The sequence below is a fragment of the Chrysemys picta genome, chromosome 5, assembly GCF_011386835.1.
Source record: "Chrysemys picta bellii isolate R12L10 chromosome 5, ASM1138683v2, whole genome shotgun sequence".
In the NCBI taxonomy this organism is placed as follows: Eukaryota; Metazoa; Chordata; order Testudines; family Emydidae; genus Chrysemys; species Chrysemys picta.
In genome coordinates, this window is record NC_088795.1 from 56,736,371 (window position 1) to 56,758,488 (window position 22,118).

Consider the following 22,118-nt stretch of genomic DNA (forward strand, 5'->3'; position numbering starts at 1 on the left):
CAGAAGGCCAGGAGATTTCTTACGCAGGCACAGTAAGGAGGATAGATTCGGGAATGAGAGGGCTATAGTAATAGCCCTTGTGAGACTTCATATCTTTCTAGGAATTCAAAAGCAAAACTGGATTCAACAGGACCCCTATGATTTTAATAATTTTGGTGGAAGTTGGGAGTACACCTTGGTCCAGATACAGCCTCCCGCCATCTGTTCCTTCAAATGCCATCCCCTACCAACAAGAATCATCTCTCTCTTATGCAGGCAGGTCACTTTCACCTAGATCCCTTTCTCAATCAGGTTAGATGAAAAGGAGATATAAAACGAAATATCAGCAGCAAGTGGATGATAATGCAGCCCAAAATGTTGCCTCTTAGTCTTCATATAAATATTGAGCAAAAGGGGTTACAAGATGGATCCTCCATAACCTCACATATGAAGGCCTTCAGAGAACATCAGCAATTGCACAGCATTACCCTTTGGGAACTCTATGTGAGAAGTCAATGGAATCACTCATATGCTTAAAATTAGGCACATGCCTTATTACCTTGCTGAATCAGGGCCACAGAGCACAAACTTGAAGTCACTGGGAACAGAGAGCATTTAGCACCATGCAAGAAGTGCTCATTATTCCTGCAGGTTCAACTCCATATTTAGTGGGTCTGCAATGGTTGACTATACAAATTAACGCTGGGCTGAAACTTGGCAATATTTCTGGTTTCACTGTGTTTCTTTTCTCTTATCAGTAATTAAAAGAAGCCTTATTTTATTACAGCCTGTAATCTGTAATGTGAATCCAATCTTTTGGCCTTTTTATATTTAAAGCAGCTAGATTCTCATTGTCATAAAATAGGCAAATGCAGCAGCACCCTACCTTGTTTTTAAATGGTCTAAACATAGATTGTCCACTCTGCACCGAAGCAATAAAACAGTGTATCCATTTTTATTAAAAAAGAAAACAAAAACAGAAAAAAACCTTCAAATGAAATTAAACCACAAACATTTTCAAGTAAAGTTGACCAAAATAAATAAATATACTGCTTCTTCCTCAGAATATTTATATAAACTGAAAAACGTAATTGGGTTTATTTAAGAATCTAAAAAGCCATTGCATTATTGCCATCTAAATGAGAAAATGTACGCTGCATTGAAAACAAAATCCTAATTCCATAAGGGTTTTTGTAACAATCCTTTGTCAATCATATCTGCTATGCTGACGTTTTGCACCCGTGATAGCCAGAATAGGTAGCAGCTCTTCATTTTCTGCTGGATAAAATACATAGAGGTTGTAGTTATTCAACTATTATGAAGGTTTAAATTAAAAACTGAATTACTGGCGAGTCTGCATTTTAATTTTTTTAAGTGGTGACCTGTAGCTAGTAATTCCCTCTCTATAAAAGATACAATAATCTCCTACACTAGCCAGAGACTATATACAAGTGCAGGCAACAAAGCCTGCAGTATTGTTTTAGATGAACCATACTGATCGCTCTGTACTTCCTTCAGGCCTCCTCTTTCTTGCTGAACGAACTCCAGGGAATGGCATCATGTCGGGCTTTCCAGATGGATTATGTGAAGCCATAGCTCAATGTCATTTTCAATAGCAAGACTCATAATTAAAGGTCAAATAGTCACTTCATCTGCAATCAATCAATAGAAGAAGTACTAATACTAAGTACTAATCAATCATTGGCAAATGCACTAATAAAAGCCATGAATCAAATGTCTGCATGTGTGTGTACTCACATATACTGTATATATATGGGGAGAAGGAGAGAAAGAACAAAGTGTGGCGGAATACGTGAGGATACCACATTTATCTTCACTATTTGTAAGTTTATATCCCTAATTCACTAGTTAAATGAAATAGAAATAAATATTGTTTTGTGTGCCAACATGATGTATACTATTTAGAAACGACTGAAAGGACCATTTATATTAAGAAATATTAATCAGTTTATGATACTGAATGAAAAATATAAGGTACCTAGTCAGTGTAATTCATCCTTATGCCATGCACCCTGATCTTTGAGGAAAAATAGGTGTGTCAGCTGTTCAGTATATACAATAAACCCGGGTTATGGGGACAGCACTTGTCTTAGTGTAGAGTGAGCAATTTTTCATGAATTCAGCATTGGAAGCGGCAGTTGAGCATGCATTGCATGAGAATTAGTTGGTTTCTTAATATGGTGTAGGAGAAATATCTTACAGAAGTCTTCTGGTGTTTCTCCTATTACCACTTCTAAAGCTTTAAAGCTGTCTGCTCTTCCTCCTCTTCTGTTGGTTCCATTCTAAAATCCCCAGGGAATGGACAAGAAGCACCTATCAGAGCTTCACATGTCAAGATGAGAAAAACCAATTTCAAGCCCCCAAATAAAGCTACTGTTGTAGGAGGTCACTTATATGTTACCGGTTGCTTAATGACCATGTCTTGAAGGTAAATAAAAACAAATAAAAAAGCCCGGAATGGGCTTAAAACAAGATCCTGAATTGCAGTGCTGCTCTCAGATACTGTGGTGTTGCAGACAGAAGTACTCACGTGAGTGCAGTTTTTGTTGCATGCTTTACAGTAAATATTCCTTGTAAAGTGTGATGGAACAACAACATAGAATGGGCATCTTCTACCTATTATGCTCCCACTAACGTCAAAAGCAAAACTCACTGATTTCATTGGGAGCAAGTGTGGGTTTCTGATATAAGTAAACAAGGACCTGGAACACTCAACTGTCATTCAAGAACAGTTTATTGTTATACACACATTACCCCTGCAATGTTGCCAGAGACCAGGAGAGGAACTTGGGATAACTTTACAATAAATGTTAATTGCATAGGTTAAAGATTCCTATTTATGCCACTAGCTTTGGGGGCAATTTTCATAATATTAAAGCTTTGTTAATTCAGATCTTTCTGATAAGCACCATCCACTTATTTATTTACATATCTATGCATTTTTTGTGCAGCTCCCTTTGATATGGTATCTGGACACCCAAGCAATAATTAACAGAAACAAAAATGCATACTCAGTCAGAGGCAATGGATAAGCAGTAATTGGCAACTGATGGACAACAGGCACAGACACTGCCCTCAGACTTGCTAACCATGGGCTCTGGTGAACTGTCAAAAGGACCACTTTCCACAAATGGGGGCACTCCGTTCAGAATGCCTTGGTTCTGGTTTCTTACAACAAAACGCCAGGAACCATCAGCAAGAGCAACGCAACTGATCTTAACAGCAGAGATGTAACAGAGGGTCAGATGCAATCTCTTAGGTAGCTGGGTGCTAGGCTATTCAGAGCTTTAAACCGTAAGCTAGTGCAAACGCCCAGAGCATGAGAGTGCTCCCAGTTATCTGCCCACTGGGGAGGCCAACTTCAGCAAGAGGCACCAGCTGGAACTTCCAAGTGTTCTTCAAGGGTAACCCCAGTGAAGCAATCTACCCCGAAGCTGACAAAGGCTAACATAACTGTGGCAAAGTTTACACCCAAGAGGAGGGGCTGCACTATTTTGGCCAACCACCCCCACCACCTATCAACTTGCACACCTCTTTGCCTATACTAGCTACAAGTATTAGAAGAGAGGAATTATATGAGTGCTGGAGAAAACAGGTTCCAAAGAGTCCTGAACTTTTAGCTGGCTACTGTTTTCCCACATCTGTTGCACGTGCACAGAGCACTACAAAATGCACGCAAAACCTGACTAACTTAGGCCTGGTCTACACTATGACTTTAATTCGGATTTAGCAGTGTTAAATCGAATTAACCCTGTACCTGCCCACACAACGACACCATTTATTTCGCAATAAAGGGCTCTTAAAATCGATTTCTGTACTCCATCCCGACGAGCGGAGTAGCGCCAAAATTGATATTGTCATTTCGAATTAGGGTTAGTGTGGCCGCAATTCGATGCTATTGGCCTCCGGGAGCTATCCCACAGTGCACCATTGTAACCACTCTGGACAGCAATCTGAACTCAGATGCACTGGCCAGGTAGACAGGAAAAGCCCCGCGAACATTTGAATTTTATTTCCTGTTTGCCCAGCATGGAGAGCACAGGTGACCAGAGATAGCTCATCAGCACAGGTAACCATGCAGGCCGATAATCGAAAAAGAGCACCAGCATGGACCATACGGGAGGTACTGGATCTGATCGCTATATGGGGAGAGGATTCAGTGCTAGCAGAACTTCGTTCGAAAAGACGAAATGCCAAAACTTTTGAAAATATCTCCAAGTGCATGATGGAGAGAGGCCACAATAAGGACTCAGATCAGTGCCGCGTGAAAGTCAAGGAGCTCAGACAAGCCTATCAAAAAACAAAGCAGGCAAACGGTCGCTCCGGGTCAGAGCCGCGGACATGCCGCTTCTACGCCGAACTGCATGCAGTTCTAAGGGGGGCCGCCACCACTACCCCACCTCTGACCGTGGATTCTGAGGCAGGGGTAATCTCATCAGCTACACCTGAGGATTCTGCGGACGGGGAAGAGGAGGAGGAGGAGGAGGACGAGCTTGCGGAGAGCACACAGCACTCCGTTCTCCCCAAAAGCCAGGATCTTTTTCTCAGCCTGACTGAAGTACCCTTCCAACCCTCCCAAGCCAGTATCCAAGACCATGACCCCATGGAAGGGACCTCAGGTGAGTTTACATTTTAAAATATAAAACTTGTTTTAAAAGCAAGCGTTTTTTAATGATTACTTTGCCCTGAGGACTTGGGATGCATTCACGGCCAGTACAGCTACTGGAAAAGTCTGTTAATGTGTCTGGGGATGGAGCGGAAATCCTCCAGGGACATCTCCATGAAGCTCTCCTGGAGGTACTCCAAAAGCCTTGCCACAATGTTTCTGGGCAGTGCGGCCTTATTCCGTCTTCCATGGTAGGACACTTGACCATGCCATGCTTGCAGCAAGTAATCTGGTATCATTGCATGATAAAGCCTGGCAGCGTATGATCCCGGTGTTTGCTGGCATTCAAGCAACATCCGTTCCTTGTCTCGCTGTGTAATCCTCAGGAGAGTGATATTGCTGATGGTAACCTGGTTGAAATATGGGAATTTAATTAAGGGAACAGAGGTGGCCGTTCCTACTGGGCTGTTTGCCTGTGGCTGAAAAGAAATCCTTCCCTGCAGTTAGCCAAGCGCGTGGGGGGGGGGGGGGGGGAATTGGCCCTGAGCTTTTCGCGTTTGGCTAGCAGGGATCTTCCCTGATACCAGCCACGCGGTGGGGGGAGGGGTAAAGCGATCATCCCAGAGAATTCATGGCGGGGTGGGGGGTGTTAGTTTGGTTCCTGCAGGGATCTTCCCTGATACCAGCCCTGCGGTGGGGGGAGGGATAAAGCGATCATCCAGAGAATTGGATGGGGGGGGGGTTAGTTTGTTTTCTGCTGCTGAAGGTTAACAGGAAAACCGCAGCACTCAACGGGCTTTGCTTGGTATGTGGGAAAGGAGGGCGCAGAAGCCGAAAGACAATGGCTTACCATGGCCGCATGCAAGCCGAATTCTGTTGCTCGGACCTGCGTCTGTGATCTCTAGCAGCAAAGCCACAGGCATTCAATATTAAGAGGCAAAATGCGACCTTGCACAAAAATCACATGTGCTATGTAATGTGAATAGTGTTGGTCACCGTGAAAGAGTATAAGCATTGTTCTGCAAAATGTATCTTTTAAAAAAATTCTCTCCTTTTTACCTCCCTCCAGCAGCTGCAAATTTTTCAAGCCTCCCTCCTCTGTCCCGAAGGCTATCTCAGATAAGGCGTTGGAAAAAGAAGATGCGAGACGAGATGTTCGCGGAAATCATGGAATCCACCCGCAGTGAAAGAGCTCATCTGAATGAGTGGAAGGACAGGGTTTCAAAGTATAGGAAAGAAGCCAGTGAATGTGAGGACAGGAGGGACCAAAGTGAGGACATGAGGGACCAACGTGAGGACAGGAGGGACCAACGTGAGGAGAGAAGAGACGCTCGAGATGAGAGGTGGTGGCAGGAAGATCAGAGGAGGCAGGATGCAACGCTGGGGCTGCTGTGTGAGCAAACGGACACGCTCCGGCGTCTGGTGGAGCTTCAGGAACAACAGCAGGATAACAGAGTGCCGCTACAGCCCCTGTATAACCCCCTCCCCGCTCACCATTTTCCATAGCTTCCTCACCCAGACGTGAAAAAACGGGGGGGGGGGGGGGGGAGGCTCCGTACACCCTCCCATTCCACCCCAGTGGACAGCCAAAGCAAAAGGTTGTCATTTTTTTAACCTTTTTTTAGTGGCCTTTTCCTTCCCGCCGATCTTCCTCCCAAACCCCACCCGGGTTCTCTCCCTCTTTTTATAATCAATTAATAAAGAATAAATGATTTTTAAATTATAGTGACTTTATTTCCTTTGAAAGCAAGCTGGGGGAAGCGGGAGGGTGGGTTCCTTTCAGAGAATGAGTCAATAAAGGGGGCGGGTTTTCATGAAGGAGAAACAAACAGATATTTCACACTGTAGCCTGGCCAGTCATGAAACTGGTTTTCAAAGCTTCTCTGATGCACAGCGCTTCCTGATGTGCTCTTCTAATCGCCCTGGTGTCTGGCTGCGCGTAATCAGCAGCCAGGCGATTTGCCTCAGCCTCCCACCCCGCCATAAAGGTCTCCCCCTTACTTTCACAGAGACTGTGGAGCACACAGCAAGCAGCAATAACAATGGGGATATTAGTTTGGCTGAGGTCTGAGCGAGTCAGTAACGATCGCCAGCGACCTTTTAAATGGCCAAATGCACATTCTACCACCATTCTGCACTTGCTCAGCCTGTAGTTGAACAGTCCTGACTCCTGTCCAGGCTGCCTGTGTATGGCTTCATGAGCCATGGCATTAAGGGGTAGGCTGGGTCCCCAAGAATAACTATTGGCATTTCAACATCCCCAACAGTTATTTTCTGGTCCGGGAAGTAAGTCCCTTGCTGCAGCGTTTAAACAGATTAGTGTTCCTGAAGACGTGAGCGTCATGAACCCTTCCCAGCCAGCCCGCGTTGATGTTGGTGAAACGTCCCTTGTGATCCACAAGTGCTTGCAGTACCATTGAAAAGTACCCCTTGCGGTTTATGTATTGGGTACCCTGGTGCTCCGGTGCCAAGATAGGGATATGGGTTCCATCTATCGTCCCACCACAGTTAGGGAATCCCATTGCAGCAAAGCCATCCACTATGACCTGCATATTTCCCAGAGTCACTACCTTTCGTAGCAGCAGCTCAGTGATTGCTTTGGCTACTTGCATCACAGCAGCCCCCACAGTAGATTTGTCCACTCCAAATTGATTCCCGACTGACCGATAGCTGTCTGGCGTTGCAAGCTTCAACAGGGCTATAGCCACTCGCTTCTCAACTGTGAGGGCTGTTCTCATCTTGGTATTCTGGCACTTCAGGGCAGGGGAAAGCAAGTCACAAAGTTCCATGAAAGTGCCCTTACGCATACGAAAGTTTCGCAGCCACTGGGAATCATCCCACATCTGCAACACTATGCGGTTCCACCAGTCTGTGCTTGTGTCCCTGGCCCAGAATCGGCGTTCCACGGATAGAACCTGCCCCATTAACAACATGATCTCCAAAGCACCGGGGCCCATGGTTTGAGAGAATTCTGTGTCCATGTCCATGTCCTCATCACTCTTGTTGCCGCACTGCCGTCGCCGCCTCCTCCTCTCCTCGTTTTTCTGGTCCCGGCTTAGCATAAACTGCACGAGAACGCGTGAGGTGTTTACAATGTTAATGACTGCTGTCTTGAGCTGAGCGGGCTCCATGCTTGCCGTGGTATGGAGTCTCCAGTGTTCACCCAGGAAAAAAGGCGCAAAATGGTTGTCTGCCGTTCCTTTCATGGAGGGAGGGGTGAGGCTGTACCCAGAACCACCTGCGACAATGTTTTTTGCCCCATCAGGCACTGGGATCTCAACCCAGAATTCCAATGGGCGGGGGAGACTGCGGGAACTATGGGATAGCTATGGGATAACTACCCACAGTGCAACGCTCCGGAAATCGACGCTAGCCCCGGTACATGGACGCACACCGCCGAATTAATGTGCTTAGTGTGGCCGCATACATTTGACTTCATACAATCTGTTTCCAAAATTCGAATTATATACATTCGGATTAATCCCATAGTGTAGACATACCCTTAGAGAGCAGTTACTTTTAATTCAGCAGCTGCTAGGAGCTAGGAACCAGGTAGCTTCAGGGAGAAAATAAAAATATAATAAAAGGGCATTGAGTCACAAGCTAGTGGGAAAAAGGATGGAGAGAAGGAGCACTGACTTCAGTGTATGCAGTGTGTGATTCAGGCAGGGCTATGCTGGAGGGTTTAGCATGAGAACAACTAGTGACAGAGGAACACAGATCCCTCATGTTTTCTGGGTGAAAGCAATTCCCTGGAGGCTTCTCATGCTTAAGCACCCACTGTAGTGATTTTATTTGCACAGAAGTTTTATAAGTGTGCGCAGTCTACACACAAAATCATAACAAAATAAAAATTATAAAATAATTGCACATTCTTAGGTAGTTGAAATCAATGCCCTTTGTTCTGTTAGGTCACAGTTGTACCCTAGGTCTGCAGGTAACTTGGGCTAATCACACGTACCGTGCTATACTTATATGAAAGAGGAGTCATACGTACTACAGATTGTCTGAAATTGTACTCAGAGCAATGCAAACTGATTTTATTAAAAATTAATTCAAAGTATCCAGGCAGTTTAAAAGAAATCAAAATAAATACTTTCTGTATATAAAAATGTAACTGTAGAAATGCTACTCAGTGGTAAAGATCATGGTTACCATTCCTTCCAATATATCCAACTCCATTTAATAACTAAAGTTTTATCTTTGATAGTTACTGGCTTGAAAGGTTGATACTCAATTATATATAATGTACTTTATCAAACAAACATTTTCCAGTTTTGGAAAGAAATGAGAAAACATACAGCTACCAATATTGCCACTGACTGACCAGCAGAAGAGAGCAGGAACAGGAATGGAGCATTATCATGCCACTCTAAACATAACTATTTTAATTGTATTTTGTAAGTTTCTATCAGACCATGCTTGTTATCACTAAGTAATTTTAAATGACAAATACTTCAATAATGTTTTTGACTATTGAATTGTAATAAATAAAACACACAGTCCAAAGACATTGAAGACTTCAGATAAATACAATTAAGCTGCTAAAACTACGCAGAAAACAGAACTGTCCTTAGTGATCTATTTTAGAATATGTTAAATGCTTTGTGCACGGCAAATGCTAAGCAGTTTTGAGCAACAATATCCTTCTGGGGTGATGGTGTAGGAATAACTCAGAACATTATGAGTAATGAACCTCAAACTTTATCAATATTGGATTAGGGTATGGGAACATCACAAGTAGAAAATGAAGTAGCTCCCTCTAAAATAAGAGCAGATTAATGGCACTGCAGTACAACTACTAAACTCCCAGTTGAAAAAACTGTGCTGTCTCCTTTTTAATAAACATTTATTTACCCTGTGCAAAAATGTTACCATTAATATACCAATATTAGTACTGTGCCATTCACATACTTGTCACACTGAAACAACTACAACTTTGATTTAACAACTTTTTCCAACAAAGCGAATTACTGTGATTGCACTGAAAAGCTAAACTTGATCTCTTATAATGACTTACCCAGGGTGAGGGATTTATGTGTGGAACAAAAAATGATAGCCACTGTGTCTGCTGGTGTGAAACCAGAATTATTCCTAGAAAAGAAAGTTTTAATAATCTCTTTTAGCAAAAATCTGCTTAAAACATCTTTGATCAAATGTACCACTTTAAGTACCCATACATATATTCATAACACTTTGATCAGCTCTACTGACAGAAATAATTCTACCCAAAGATGCAGAGCAGTGTGTTTTTTTTTTATTTAAACAGATTTTTTTCTCAGTTATGGCAAACTCTCTAATGGATAAATTCCCACAACCTAAATCCACCCAAGGTTACTTCTACATACATTCTGTATCACATTAGTGGCCAATTCCCCTTTGTAAAAACTGACCAACAGACAGTAAAGAGATATAGGATACATTTCTATCTATTGAGAGAGAAGCTGGGCTTGAGGTTTATAGGATAAAATTAAGGCAGGAAGGTTGGAAAAGTGACCAAGAGAGGCACATGATTGCCCAGAAGAGGTCATATGTTCAATCCAAATGGGAAATAGCTTTTCCTGAAACTCCAGATATGTATTTATTATACAGTTTAAGTAGCATCCTACTCAAGGTCCTGTAAAAATGGCATTGTGGGGTTCAACAACTGGGCCAGATCCTTGGTCCAGGAAAGGGCCAACATTACAAAAGGCACATAACGATGCCCTAAAGCAGGGGTAGGCAACCTATGGCATGCGTGCCAAAGGCGGCACACAAGCTGATTTTCAGTGGCACTCACACTGCCCGGGTCCTGGTCACCGGTCCAGGGGGCTCTGCATTTTAATTTAATTTTAAATGAAGCTTCTTAAACATTTTAAAAACTATATTTACTTTACATACAACAATAGTTTAGTTATATATTATAGACTTATAGAAAGAGACCTTCTAAAAATGTTAAAATGTATTACTGACACGCGAAACCTTAAATCAGAGTGAATAAATGAAGACTCGGCACACCACTTCTGAAAGGTTGCTGACCCCTGCCCTAAAGGATCATTTAGGATTCCCCTCTCACAGGGGAATACCCTCGTGGCATAAAACTAGCAGAGCTGGCTCTATGCCACGTGCACTCCCCCCCTAGATAGGGGGTGTTTTAGGCAGGGGGCAATGCCAGAGTATGTTGCACTCTAGCAATCCCCAATCAGCAGAATGGTGCCTTAGGGACTGCTTCAGGCAGCAGAACTTAGAGCAGGCCTGTGGCTGCTCTAACTCGCATCTGTGACACCTGGGCAAATCCATTGCCTTCAATAGGAGTAATTGATTGGAACTTGATTAACCATTCGGTAGAAAATGCACAAGAAGGAATAGAATTCAGCTCTTTCTCTCTCAGCTGTGTTGGCTCTGCAATGCTAATGGGGGAGATGCAGCAAAGCATCAAGTATTAGAATGAAGTCACCCCTGTTTTGGAAGCATGCCCCTAAATGTATGCATAAATAGATATACACACTCTATACTGTACGTCTGCTCAAAACATTCTAATCCACTTACCTTGTAGAAAAGAGGAAAGTTAAAAGCATGAAGCTCAGCTGAACAAAAAATACTGAAAGAGAAACAAGTTAAATGTAAGTTTACATGGTAAAAATAAATTTCACATAAACCACTGTACTGTGTACATACCTTTTAAACCTGCATAAAGGATGAAAAGATACACACCTGATGCTTATGGATGGGCCAAAACACTCAGAGAAATTTGATTCAGCCAAATGTGTGGGCTTGTAAAGACTTGCAGAAAGGACAATTATTTTGGAAGGAGCAATGGACATCACCACGTCTGAGGAAGCATTTCTATAGCAAGTGCGATTACTATGGTTATGGCAGCACTTGCGGAAGCACTGCCCCTGAATAAGGTACTTCTTGACATTATGTCTCATTGACAGAGAAGTTGACTGGTGAATGCCATGCATCCATTTTCAGAGTACTGCTTTATAGGAGTGATGACATAGTGCAATCTTCTGACATACTTTAGGTGCCAAATAGATCTCTGCTTAACAGATTGCAAAAATCATGTGTAAGTGTGAATACTGCAGACACAAACATGCACACACTCTGGTGTATTCTGCCCTCTTGATGAAATGCTTGTATTTTCCATAATTGTTAACAGGAGTTATGAGACTCTTTATATATATGTTTGCATTCCTATTGGAAAAAAGCCAGTTCCTAGCAGCGCACACGGCCTAAAACCCTCAGCAGTTGTTGAGCATAGCAGAACTTTACAGGTGTGGACATTTTTGAGAGTCTTGAGGGGAACCATCCTCTCAGCTACCTTACTTAATGTCTACGTGCCAAGCATGGAATCTGAGACCACATCCCACCCAAATGCTATATAAAAAATGGGGCATTATGGAAAGGCTACTGACAAGTGGCCTTCCCAGACATTTCAGCATGTGTGTGGGAATCAGGCTGGCTATATGACATTTGAAGAAACTGAATGATATGTGTGATCACACAGGCTGATTGAGTGTATCCACCTCAATGTGGGACTGCAGCAACCCCCTGTGGGGAGAATAGGGAAAGTGAAACATAAGACTAGGATTTGCAGAGAACTTTTAGAAGAAGGAGGATGCATTTTACATTTACTAGAAATCTGGTGCAGAGCCTGGGTATGTGATGACCATGACGCTAATGTGTCTCATAGTACAAGGTAAGGTAAGGCAACAGTTTGGCTCCAATTTATAACTGGGCAATACTGTTGGTATGACACATTAAACCAAGACCGAAATAATCTCTTAACTATCAATGAAATTTTCCATTTATTATGAGAATTTCCTGTGCTGGGCACACTAAAATTTTTGCCTCACATTTCATTTGGTATTTTAATTCATAAACTAAGGACTCAATCCATTGTTACTGAATTGTAAATCATTTTTCTTTGGCATAAATGCATTAATTTAACATGCACAGAAAAAGCATCCTTTCTGTAATAGCTATATAGAAATAAACACCAATGTTGCTACCAATGCTATGTTGCTACCAATGCATACTTTACTGAGGTGAGAATATTAACATACAAGTTACCTTAAAACAGTAATCTGGAGAATAATAAATATACTTTCCTCTTAAAAATCTCAGGCCAAATTCGCCATTGAAATAACATGGCACATAGCCAATGACTCCAATGAAGTAGTACAGACTTTCCTTATTTTTCAACTTTCTAAATATTTTAGAAATAAAGACATGCTTTATCTTTAGCAAATTATAGATCTATAAGTGTCAAGGCATACATTAATGTCTTTGCTAAGGAATTTTAGTTACGCACATTGGAACTGACTAAATATAGAACAGGCAAAAAAATAAATGAAGTTGGATGATTTTCACAATTTCAAGAAACACAATGTTATTCTGGAAGTTGTTCTTTATCCTGAATGTGGCACAAACAGACCAATCTTTCAGAACACTACTGTAAATGACAAGAAAAGCAATGGAAGCCACTGGACTGCATGAACAGTCCCAAAAAGCATAGTTTGCAAAGCGGCTTTGCCTGTTTCTCACATCAGTCGTTATACTGTCAGAGTAACATGAGTGTCTTTTATTCAAAGTTCCTCTTTTACTTTCTTTACATTTTAACTGAGAATTTATGTTTTTCCCCTCTATTTGCACAGATTTGTGCATGGAAATTACAAGCACATCATCGGGGAGAATATTCCTCTTGGTAAGCATACCCTTCATCTGAATTCTTTTTGGTTTTATATTTCCTTCTTAGCAATTTTGAAAAAGCTAACCAGAAGTATACTCTTTTTATTTGTTCTCACCTTACAATGTCAATTCTGCAGTTTACTATCAATTACACAAGCATTTTATCATGTTGCATTGGCAACAAATACTGCAAGAAATATTTTACGTGTTTATAGTGGTTTTCATCTGAAAGTGCTCCACAGATTATCCACCACTGGAAAACAGCCACAGCTGGGTGAACACTGTGGGACAGGGGGTGCAAAACCCAGCCTTACAAAAGTAGTGCCATGAGAGCTATAAAATCTACACAGATTAGATAAGGATTTATTTAAAAATCCCACAGCAAACTCAGCTGTTTTTACCAAATTCAAACATTATTCAATTAAGTGATGAACTTTTTATGAATTGAGTGTTTTAAAACACAAAGACAAGATATGTAATTATTAATTCCTTTATAGGTGTGATTTTTTTCTGTTTACTTCGAACAAGTGAAAAATATTATTTCCTTTTTGTATGTCAGGTGACAGACTATCTGAAGAGCATATACAATTTTGCAACCAAGGATGCAAGATGGAATGTAGTAAATGGCAAACCTTCTATTGACTTCAATAGGGAGAGGATTTCACTCACTGTATCAAGGACACCTATATACTAAAAGGCAACTCAGTGGTTTCCTGAAATTCAATGGTTTTATATTAAACAGGATTTGATCTACCATGCTGGTATTGGGAGATCCAAGTTACACCCCCCTACACTAATATGAGCTGCTGTATCTGTGTGGAGTAAGGTAGGGGTGGGGAGGGGGGAGCAGATTATGCCTATTGGGAAGGCAGGTGATACTGGGAGTTCTGACAGGGGAGGGCAGCTTTTAAGCTGCATTCAGGACTCCAGAGGAGCCCTGTCAGCAAAGGAATCCTGAGTCAGTGAACTCCTTTGGAGTCTGGGCCACATGCCTTTCCCAAGCAGTGCTGCCCACTTTTAGGGTTACACTAGCTGACTACAGCTCCCCTGGTGGAGTGGGACAGTGAATACTTTGTGCTCAGGGCAAATTTCCACTCCCAGGGAGCCTCTGCTAAAGAAAGACAATGCAGACCTTAGTCTGCATGAACTATTAAAAATTAATAATTAAATAACATGTGGGGAGGTGATAGGGGATTCTGCTGTTTTGGTTCTTAATGATCGTGTAATGTATTTTTAACTGATGGATACCAGGACACTGTTCTCTTAAATATATTATTTAAATCTGATGAATAAATTAAAGGTCATCTAAAATGTACTTTCTAACAAATTACTTCAACCACAGAAAATGGAGCATCATGTAAAAAATCCCAATATTTCCAAGATTTATAATACAGTAGGGAGGGTAAAAATCAGCTTTTTATAAGCTATTAACATAATTTTCTGTCAATAATAGCTCCAACTGGAATCTACACTTTCAGTGAGGAGTGCCAAATCAAAACATGAACTGCCCTTTAATAGATACAACTTGAACAGGATGGACACTGATATTTGAAAACTTATTACTTTAAAAAGGAAATGCTACTTTGAGCAATCTCAAGTGTATATAATAACAGGGTTCATACTTTTATTACTTAACATCCTAAAAGTATGCAGCCTCTAGGAATTTTTCTAATCTATCTTGCTTGCAAGATGCATTAAAAATACAAAATCTAGCCCCATGGCAGTTAAATATATTTCCTTCTTTTTTCTTTCCGGTACACGCTGTTCATTGCACACGAGAGACTAACAAGTGATAAAAGGGATACTTTAAGACAGAACTTACTTATGAACACTATTATAATCAAGCTAAATTTATCAAGGTCAATATTTGGATTGGAGAAAGTGTCACAGAACGTTGTATAGATGATCATCAGGAGCACACAGCTGCTGATAGCACCAAATGGAGGTTTCTTCCTCTCAAGCCAATCCTTGATGCGTCTTCGGACAATCTGTAACACAGAAATCAACAGGTTGCCTCTTTTCAAAGATGCAGGGAGCAAGTTGGGCATCACAAAATGAATCTGACAGCGGAAAGACATAAAGAGAAGAGAATAATTCGGATGACGGCCACAGTGGATTTCAAAGCTTCTCTGCCACACAACTCTTCTTCTGGGGAATTTAACATTTGTAGTGCAACTTCCACTGGGCATCCATAATGAGAGTATATTTTCAAGTACATTCAAATCCATCCTTAATCATGCCAAATGTTCTTTGCTAGCTGTCACTGAGACATGCCCATTAAGCCTCCCCAAAGTTTATCTCCTCTGCTGATACTAATGGATGTATGTAATTATCACAGTCCCCTTTGCATCAACAGACAATTCCAAGTGCAACTTTGGGAATCTTAAAAATCTGACATCTTCAGGAATTTCATGACGGTAGATAATCGAAAGTGATCCATGGAACATTTTAATATTTAAATAGCTAGCGATGCACCAGAAGTTTTTAATTAAATTATAACTCATGCTTGAAAAGCAAAAGTGCATGTATTGTGGGAGTTTAAATAATTCAAACTCTGAATATCTAGTTTTTGTAAATCTAAAGACAAATGCCATTTGCATGCTTTTAGAATACCAGAATTAACACATGAAAATGAACAAACCTACAGTGCTTAGTGTAACTTTTCTACTTTCAGGAAATTGAATCTGAAATTGTTTTGCAAGATTTTGTTTTAGAGACAAGTTTAAAAGTGAAAGTAACTTAAATTTTAAAATTATGTCAAATTGGACTGAGCATCAGTAGAGACAACATATCTATCTGAGCTCTGCCTGGTGAACTCCTTTTATTTTTTGCTTTATTTTATATGGCTTGAAAAACTTTAAAGAATCATACAGCCATGACTTGTGTTAATTTTTCAGCAATCATACTGTATTACCTGATTTCTCATGAGATCTCCCTACAGTCTGTTACCATGTTCTTTTAGAAATAATAATGCAAGCTCATGGGGCATTGCAATGATAAGGTGCTAAAAGTATTATGTTATCTCCCTACTGCAATACCATTAATAAACATCACCATTATTGACTTAATACAGAACATTTTAGAGGTATTCAAGATCAAAATCAATGCAGCAGCACAGGTCCTTTTCACAAGCAAGCTGCCAAGGCTGGTGGATTATTCTTAGTTCTGTCAGTCCCTATCACTGCCTTCACAGAGTGCTTAAGATCTCTTAGTAAGGAAAGTCCTATAAAAACTCCCTATCTAGTGGCTTTGGAAAGTAAATTTGATCAATTACATGTAGGACATATGTTAAGAATTTTGAAAGTGGAGTGTAGGAATGCTGAAGCTAATTAAATACTGACACCTCAAGATATTTCTAAAATTTCTGTTGACATAAAAGAGAAGACTTCTGGGAAACCATATGATAAAATGTTCTTAAGACCTACTCACAACTCACAAACTTTGAATTTTATGCCTGTCAGATGTAAAAGAGGGAACACAGCCCAATAAATGGCTATGTTTTGGAGCTGCTGAAGAGGATCTTAATGCTAGGACATACAGAAGTCTTGTTATCAAATCCTTTTAAAGCTACTGTATAGGGATGACCATTCTTCTGAAGCTGATGGACATGAGAAAGAAAATTTTAATGAAACTGTATTGTGTATACATTGTGAAACAGATCAAGTCGAAAGTATCCCAGTCTTTCCAGTCCTGGAACCCAATATGCAGAGGCAAGGTCTTTGGCCTTTAACATGAGCCCTTGCAAAAGGAATACACAAGTTTCCCTTCCTTTTCCCTAAGATAAGTGTTCATTTTTTGGGGAAAAAGAAAAGCTACTGAAGACCACATACATGCTATTTGAATTGGATAACTCTGACCTGGACCTGGACTGTGATAAGAGGAAATACTGAAAAAGGTAAGTTATATACTTAGTCACTAAGGGGTCGGCAAAAACTCTGATAGATTTTCCACAGGAGAGCTCACTTCAAAGACTTCCATTAGACCAAAAACTCATATACAGTATTTACTATTTATTCGTGTTCTCCAATGTGTCTATTTTCAGTACAAGAGTGTGTTTTTAAGGGCTCTGAATTAGTAAACTCAATTTTTGAAGCCTCACTTAAAGCCTAAAACCCTGCAGGATTAAAAAAATATATATTTTTAAAGATTTTGACCAAAATAATAACCACCCCCAAAACGAACAAGAGCAGTGGAGCCAGCCAGCAAACCTGGCAGATTGATGGTGATAGTGCTTTACAGGCAGAAAATCTAAGATGGGTTGAAAAAAATGCTGTGATCTATGTGTGTTGAATTGTTTAAATAAAGAATTCTGAAAGTAAACCGAAACCTACGTTAAAATATTGAGAAAGAAAACGTCTAATAACAAAGACAACAGAGATTTCTTCAAGCCTTGGCCTACACTAAGATCAGCAGATTCAGACATCAACATCACTGGCCACCTGCACCTCACTGATGATTTCAGAGGCAGGACAATAAAGTCAAGGAAGTGTCTGAGCAGATATTCTCATGGACAGATGAGCTTACAGCCTGGAACGGAAATGTGAAGCAATGACATCCAAAAATAAGTGGCCTAGACAACCATGTTGATGGAAAGAAGTGGAAAGGACAGAGCTTTGTAGAGGTAAATCCCACTTCTCCATATTAAAGGAAAATTCCCCACAACTAAAAATCTTAAAGGCAGCATCTTGTTAAAGGAAAAAGGGGCAGGGATGTTTGAAAACCAAGTCCCATTGTGGAACATAAAATCGCTCGGCTTTCTTGCAGGCAGAGAGTTCTCACATCCCTTCCTTTTCACAAGAAAATGATTGGCCAAGTAACTTCCCAAACCTTAAAGAAAACATACTCCACACTGCAAAGTATCCTAGGATCCCTACAAGAGATGGCAGTGGCAGTCTCAGAGGAGATGCTGGTCTTGATCCTGCAACCCTTACTCCTGCCAGTAACACTGTGGAACCACTTATGTGAACAGGATTGGCTCACGGGCCAGTAACCATATCAGATGTGAGGGGCTGTGAAGATTTAACTCCAAACCCAAAGAGCAGGACTCTCTCTCTCTCCCACACACATACAGCAAAACTTGTGGCTTTTGTGATATTAAATATGCAAACTGCCTACTTAAAAATATTAAAAAGCACAATGTGAATGTTGCTGAAGAATCTACTGAAAAATTAGACGATAACAAAACAAGCTGCACGGCTTTAGCCCTCATACTACCTCTAGTTAGTGGTTTAAAGCCACTAAAAGTTCTGTGAGCTGGTGTCTTTCCCAATTTACTCTAAAACACAGTCCCACATACTAGAACTTCCTAGGGTTCAGTTTTGTTAACACAGAAATTAACAATAACAATACATTTCAATAGAAATCTTTCCTCACGCTTGACAACTCCTAGGATTTCTCGTTCTAGACTGTTTGGCCCACACCCTAGATCCTCTCTTTAGACAGCTACCCCACATCCCTTATACCCTGATGGGTTAAGAGGTAACCTACTTCTGTGAGTCAGGACATATGTTCAGGTGCTGCTCCTTAATATTCGCCAGCAGGAAAAGCACTCAGTGCAATACCTCATGTAAACACTGCATGCCTATTGCAAGTTAATACTTTGAAATGGCAGAAGAAATCCATCACATATGGGGAGTTTATATTTTTTATTCTGATTAGCAGTTCTTTATAGTTATACCATATATTTAGTGAGATCTGTTAGTGAAATGCAGCTAGACTCCTTGCGCCCCATGGAGGACATACAAGTTAATACATGAATAACTGTCTTATTCAGGAATGATTTATGTGGCCCATTACTGTTTGTTATTAATTGAAGTTAATTAGATATAGTATTTTTTCACACTATATAGAAATGGAGCCTTCCTTGACATTTGTAATACCATAGGAAAAAATTGTACAATAGGCATCATTAAAAAGTACATATATCTATAACTTTAAGATGTTTAAACCCTAATAAAATAAAAGAAACTGGGAAAATGGTTGTATAATCATATAACAAATGGTTCAGCAGTTACAACATCACACAAAGCAGAATGTACCTTCTATTTATACCCAGTGTTCTGGGATTGATTTAATCTTTTAAAGAAGATAGTTTTAACAATATATCTTCCTTTAAACCTTCTAAAATGCATCAACTTTAACCCCTCAACTGAGAGTATGAGTCATTATTCCCTTGTGCCTTACCAAACAATATTGGATCATTGTTAGCCCCAAATCCAGTAGCTGATTTTTCCTCTCACTCACTTTCTCTCTCTTTTAAATTTAGGATTCCTAATTCTCCATTTTGTCTCAGTAGAACCATTATTCAATATAATTAATAATCATAAAAACAAATAGCACCATAACTTTGTATTACACTTTGCCTTCAAAAGCTCTCTCTTCAAAGTGAAGCATAAAAAAAAATTGCATAACGGTCCAATAATCTCACCACACCTTCCCTTACAATAGGGGTGGCCAACCTGAGCCTGAGAAGGAGCCAGAATTTACCAATGTACATTGCCAAAGAGCCATAGTAATACATCAGCAACCCATCAGCTCACCCCCACCCCCAGTGCAACCCACCCATTGGCAGCCCTGCCAATCAGCGCCTCCCGCCCCCCCCCTGCACCTCCTGATCAGCTCTTTTCTGGCGTGCAGGAGGCTCTGAGGGGGAGGGAGAGGAGTGAGGGCATGACGGCTCAGAGGAGGGGGCAGGAAGGGGTGGAATGGGGGCAGGGCCTGTGGCAGAGCCAGGGGTTGAGCAGTGAGCAACCCCGGCACACTGGAAAGTTGGCACCTGTAGCTCCAGCCCCTGAGTCGGTGCTTATACAAGGAGCTGCATATTAACTTCTGAAGAGCCGAATGTGGCTCTGGAGCCACAGGTTGGTTACCCCTGCCTTACAAGGTGATGGCAACAAGATTGGGAAGAGAAACAAATACTGAGGACTACATCAATGAAGGCACCAAGTTCAGAGAGGGAGCAGATAATAAACTGGATTTGTAAGGAGTGTAGGGACCAAGAAGGGGAGCAGATGGAAATGAGAGTACATATGCAGCGCAGCACACACACGCACACAAAATGGGATCTAGACCCTTTCCCCATTATTTTAGTATTTTTGTTTGCAACTTTAATCCACATAGATGGGCCCTTACTTCAGTGCAGAGTTCCATTCATTTCAATGGGACCCTGAGCAGATCTCTTTACAGGGTCAGAATCTTTGTCTTTATAGCAGGTTTTTGTGTATATTACTATGAGGGTCACAGCCTTGCCCACCCTCAGTACTGTATACCAATTCACTCATATTCTTGCAGCCTGTAGAATTTAAAAAAATGTCAGTTGAGTCACTTGTCCTTTAGTAGAGAGCTCAAATTCTGATTTAATGTCCTGTCCTAAAAATGGATGAAGAGAAATACTAACTGCTTCCTTCTTTTAATCTGAGGAGAAAATGTTTACCAGGCTCTGGCTTTTTTTTTTTTTAATCTCCACCTTACTGGATAATATAAAAGTGATTTAAAGTGTGTGAATCAATTTACTTTCATGCATTAGCTCTCGCTCAGAAACTCTCTCAAAGTAAGCCAAGATTCTATTTTCCATGTAGTTTGGGTCATATGGAACTCACTTTAAAAATTACCTACTAACATTTTGAGTAATTTAAAACGGCTATTTTCATAAAATTAAAAAACAACAGCATTCAACAACAATATATACAAATACACCTATGACATTTTATGGGTAAGTATATATTTGTTCTTACTTTGTTTGCATTTCTGTGGAGAATTTGTTCTGTTACTTGTTAAAGTTAAGTGTCATAAAAAAGTGAATAATGGTCTGAATCCTGTTAATCTGTCATCTTAATTTTCTGCAACTACTTTTCAGTAGTGTTGATCTCCCAGAACATCACTCCTCATTCCTGCAATTCACCTGAAGTTTGGTTATAAAAAGTAAGGCCACTTCCATGTGGATTTAAGTCACAAATATAATCTACCTGATAAAGTGTTCTTTTAGATGAAAGTTTCTCTAACCTTTGGTTTATTTTTAATTTTAAACCATTTTAAAATTAGATTACATTTAATTTACAAATTTCATCCCATATGTTTTGTACCTCTCTTCACTAACTACAGTATACCACTTCCTTACCATTATAGGTTGTTCCTTAAAAATATTCATAGTCAAAATTTTACTGCTAAGATTTCTATTTTCAGTTCCTTTGGAAGCTCATGTATCAATGCAGCATCCTTTTAAAATTTTGTTTACAAATACACGTTCTAAATGTTGGCAAAGCTCCTGTTGAACAGTCTGAACAAGGATGCAGAAGACAGATCCAAAATCCTCCACTTGTAGACTATCACAGATCTTTTTGGTTGACTAGATTCCATGAAACATTATGGCACTTACACAACTAACCACAATATATAGATTTGAGGAAAAGAACTGCTGGAATCATAACATGAATTTTAGCTTTAGTTAAGTTCTGTTTAATATGAAGTGCCCACTTTATACTGGCAGAGAAATCACTGATGGGGCAACTGGAGAATGCATGAATGATAATGTACAGACATGCTTTTTATTATTTATTCATAGAAAACAGTGGGTTTTGGTGTGCTGCTTTGAAAAATGTTCAAACTAGTAGAATATAATGAAAGCACAGTGAAAATTCTATTTCATTAACATTTAATCATAAATCACTCTTTAATATAAAAACATAAAATAAAAGTCTGTCATAAGCACTTAGGTGTAAAGAAAGGAGAAGATCTGCAGAATGGGGAAAGGAAGTATTGCAGCAGCAGTTGTTTCTGTTATCTGTCACTTTTGGAAGAAAAAAAAAAAGGAACTAACAAAGAAACAATGATCTTTGGCCAA

At 40.3% G+C, this 22,118-nt stretch overlaps 1 protein-coding gene across 1 annotated transcript in view; it reads right to left on the reverse strand.

The window, feature by feature from the left end:
- The window catches only part of SLC10A7 (solute carrier family 10 member 7), a 197,330-nt gene that overhangs the window by 23,473 nt on the left and 151,739 nt on the right, over positions 1-22,118 (reverse strand). Inside the window, exons 8-10 of the mRNA XM_005284277.4 lie at positions 15,102-15,267; positions 11,135-11,186; positions 9,627-9,700 (exon numbers count right to left, since the gene is read on the reverse strand). Of these exons, the coding sequence (XP_005284334.1) occupies positions 9,627-9,700; positions 11,135-11,186; positions 15,102-15,267 (292 nt within the window). The remainder of the gene's footprint in view (positions 1-9,626; positions 9,701-11,134; positions 11,187-15,101; positions 15,268-22,118) is intronic.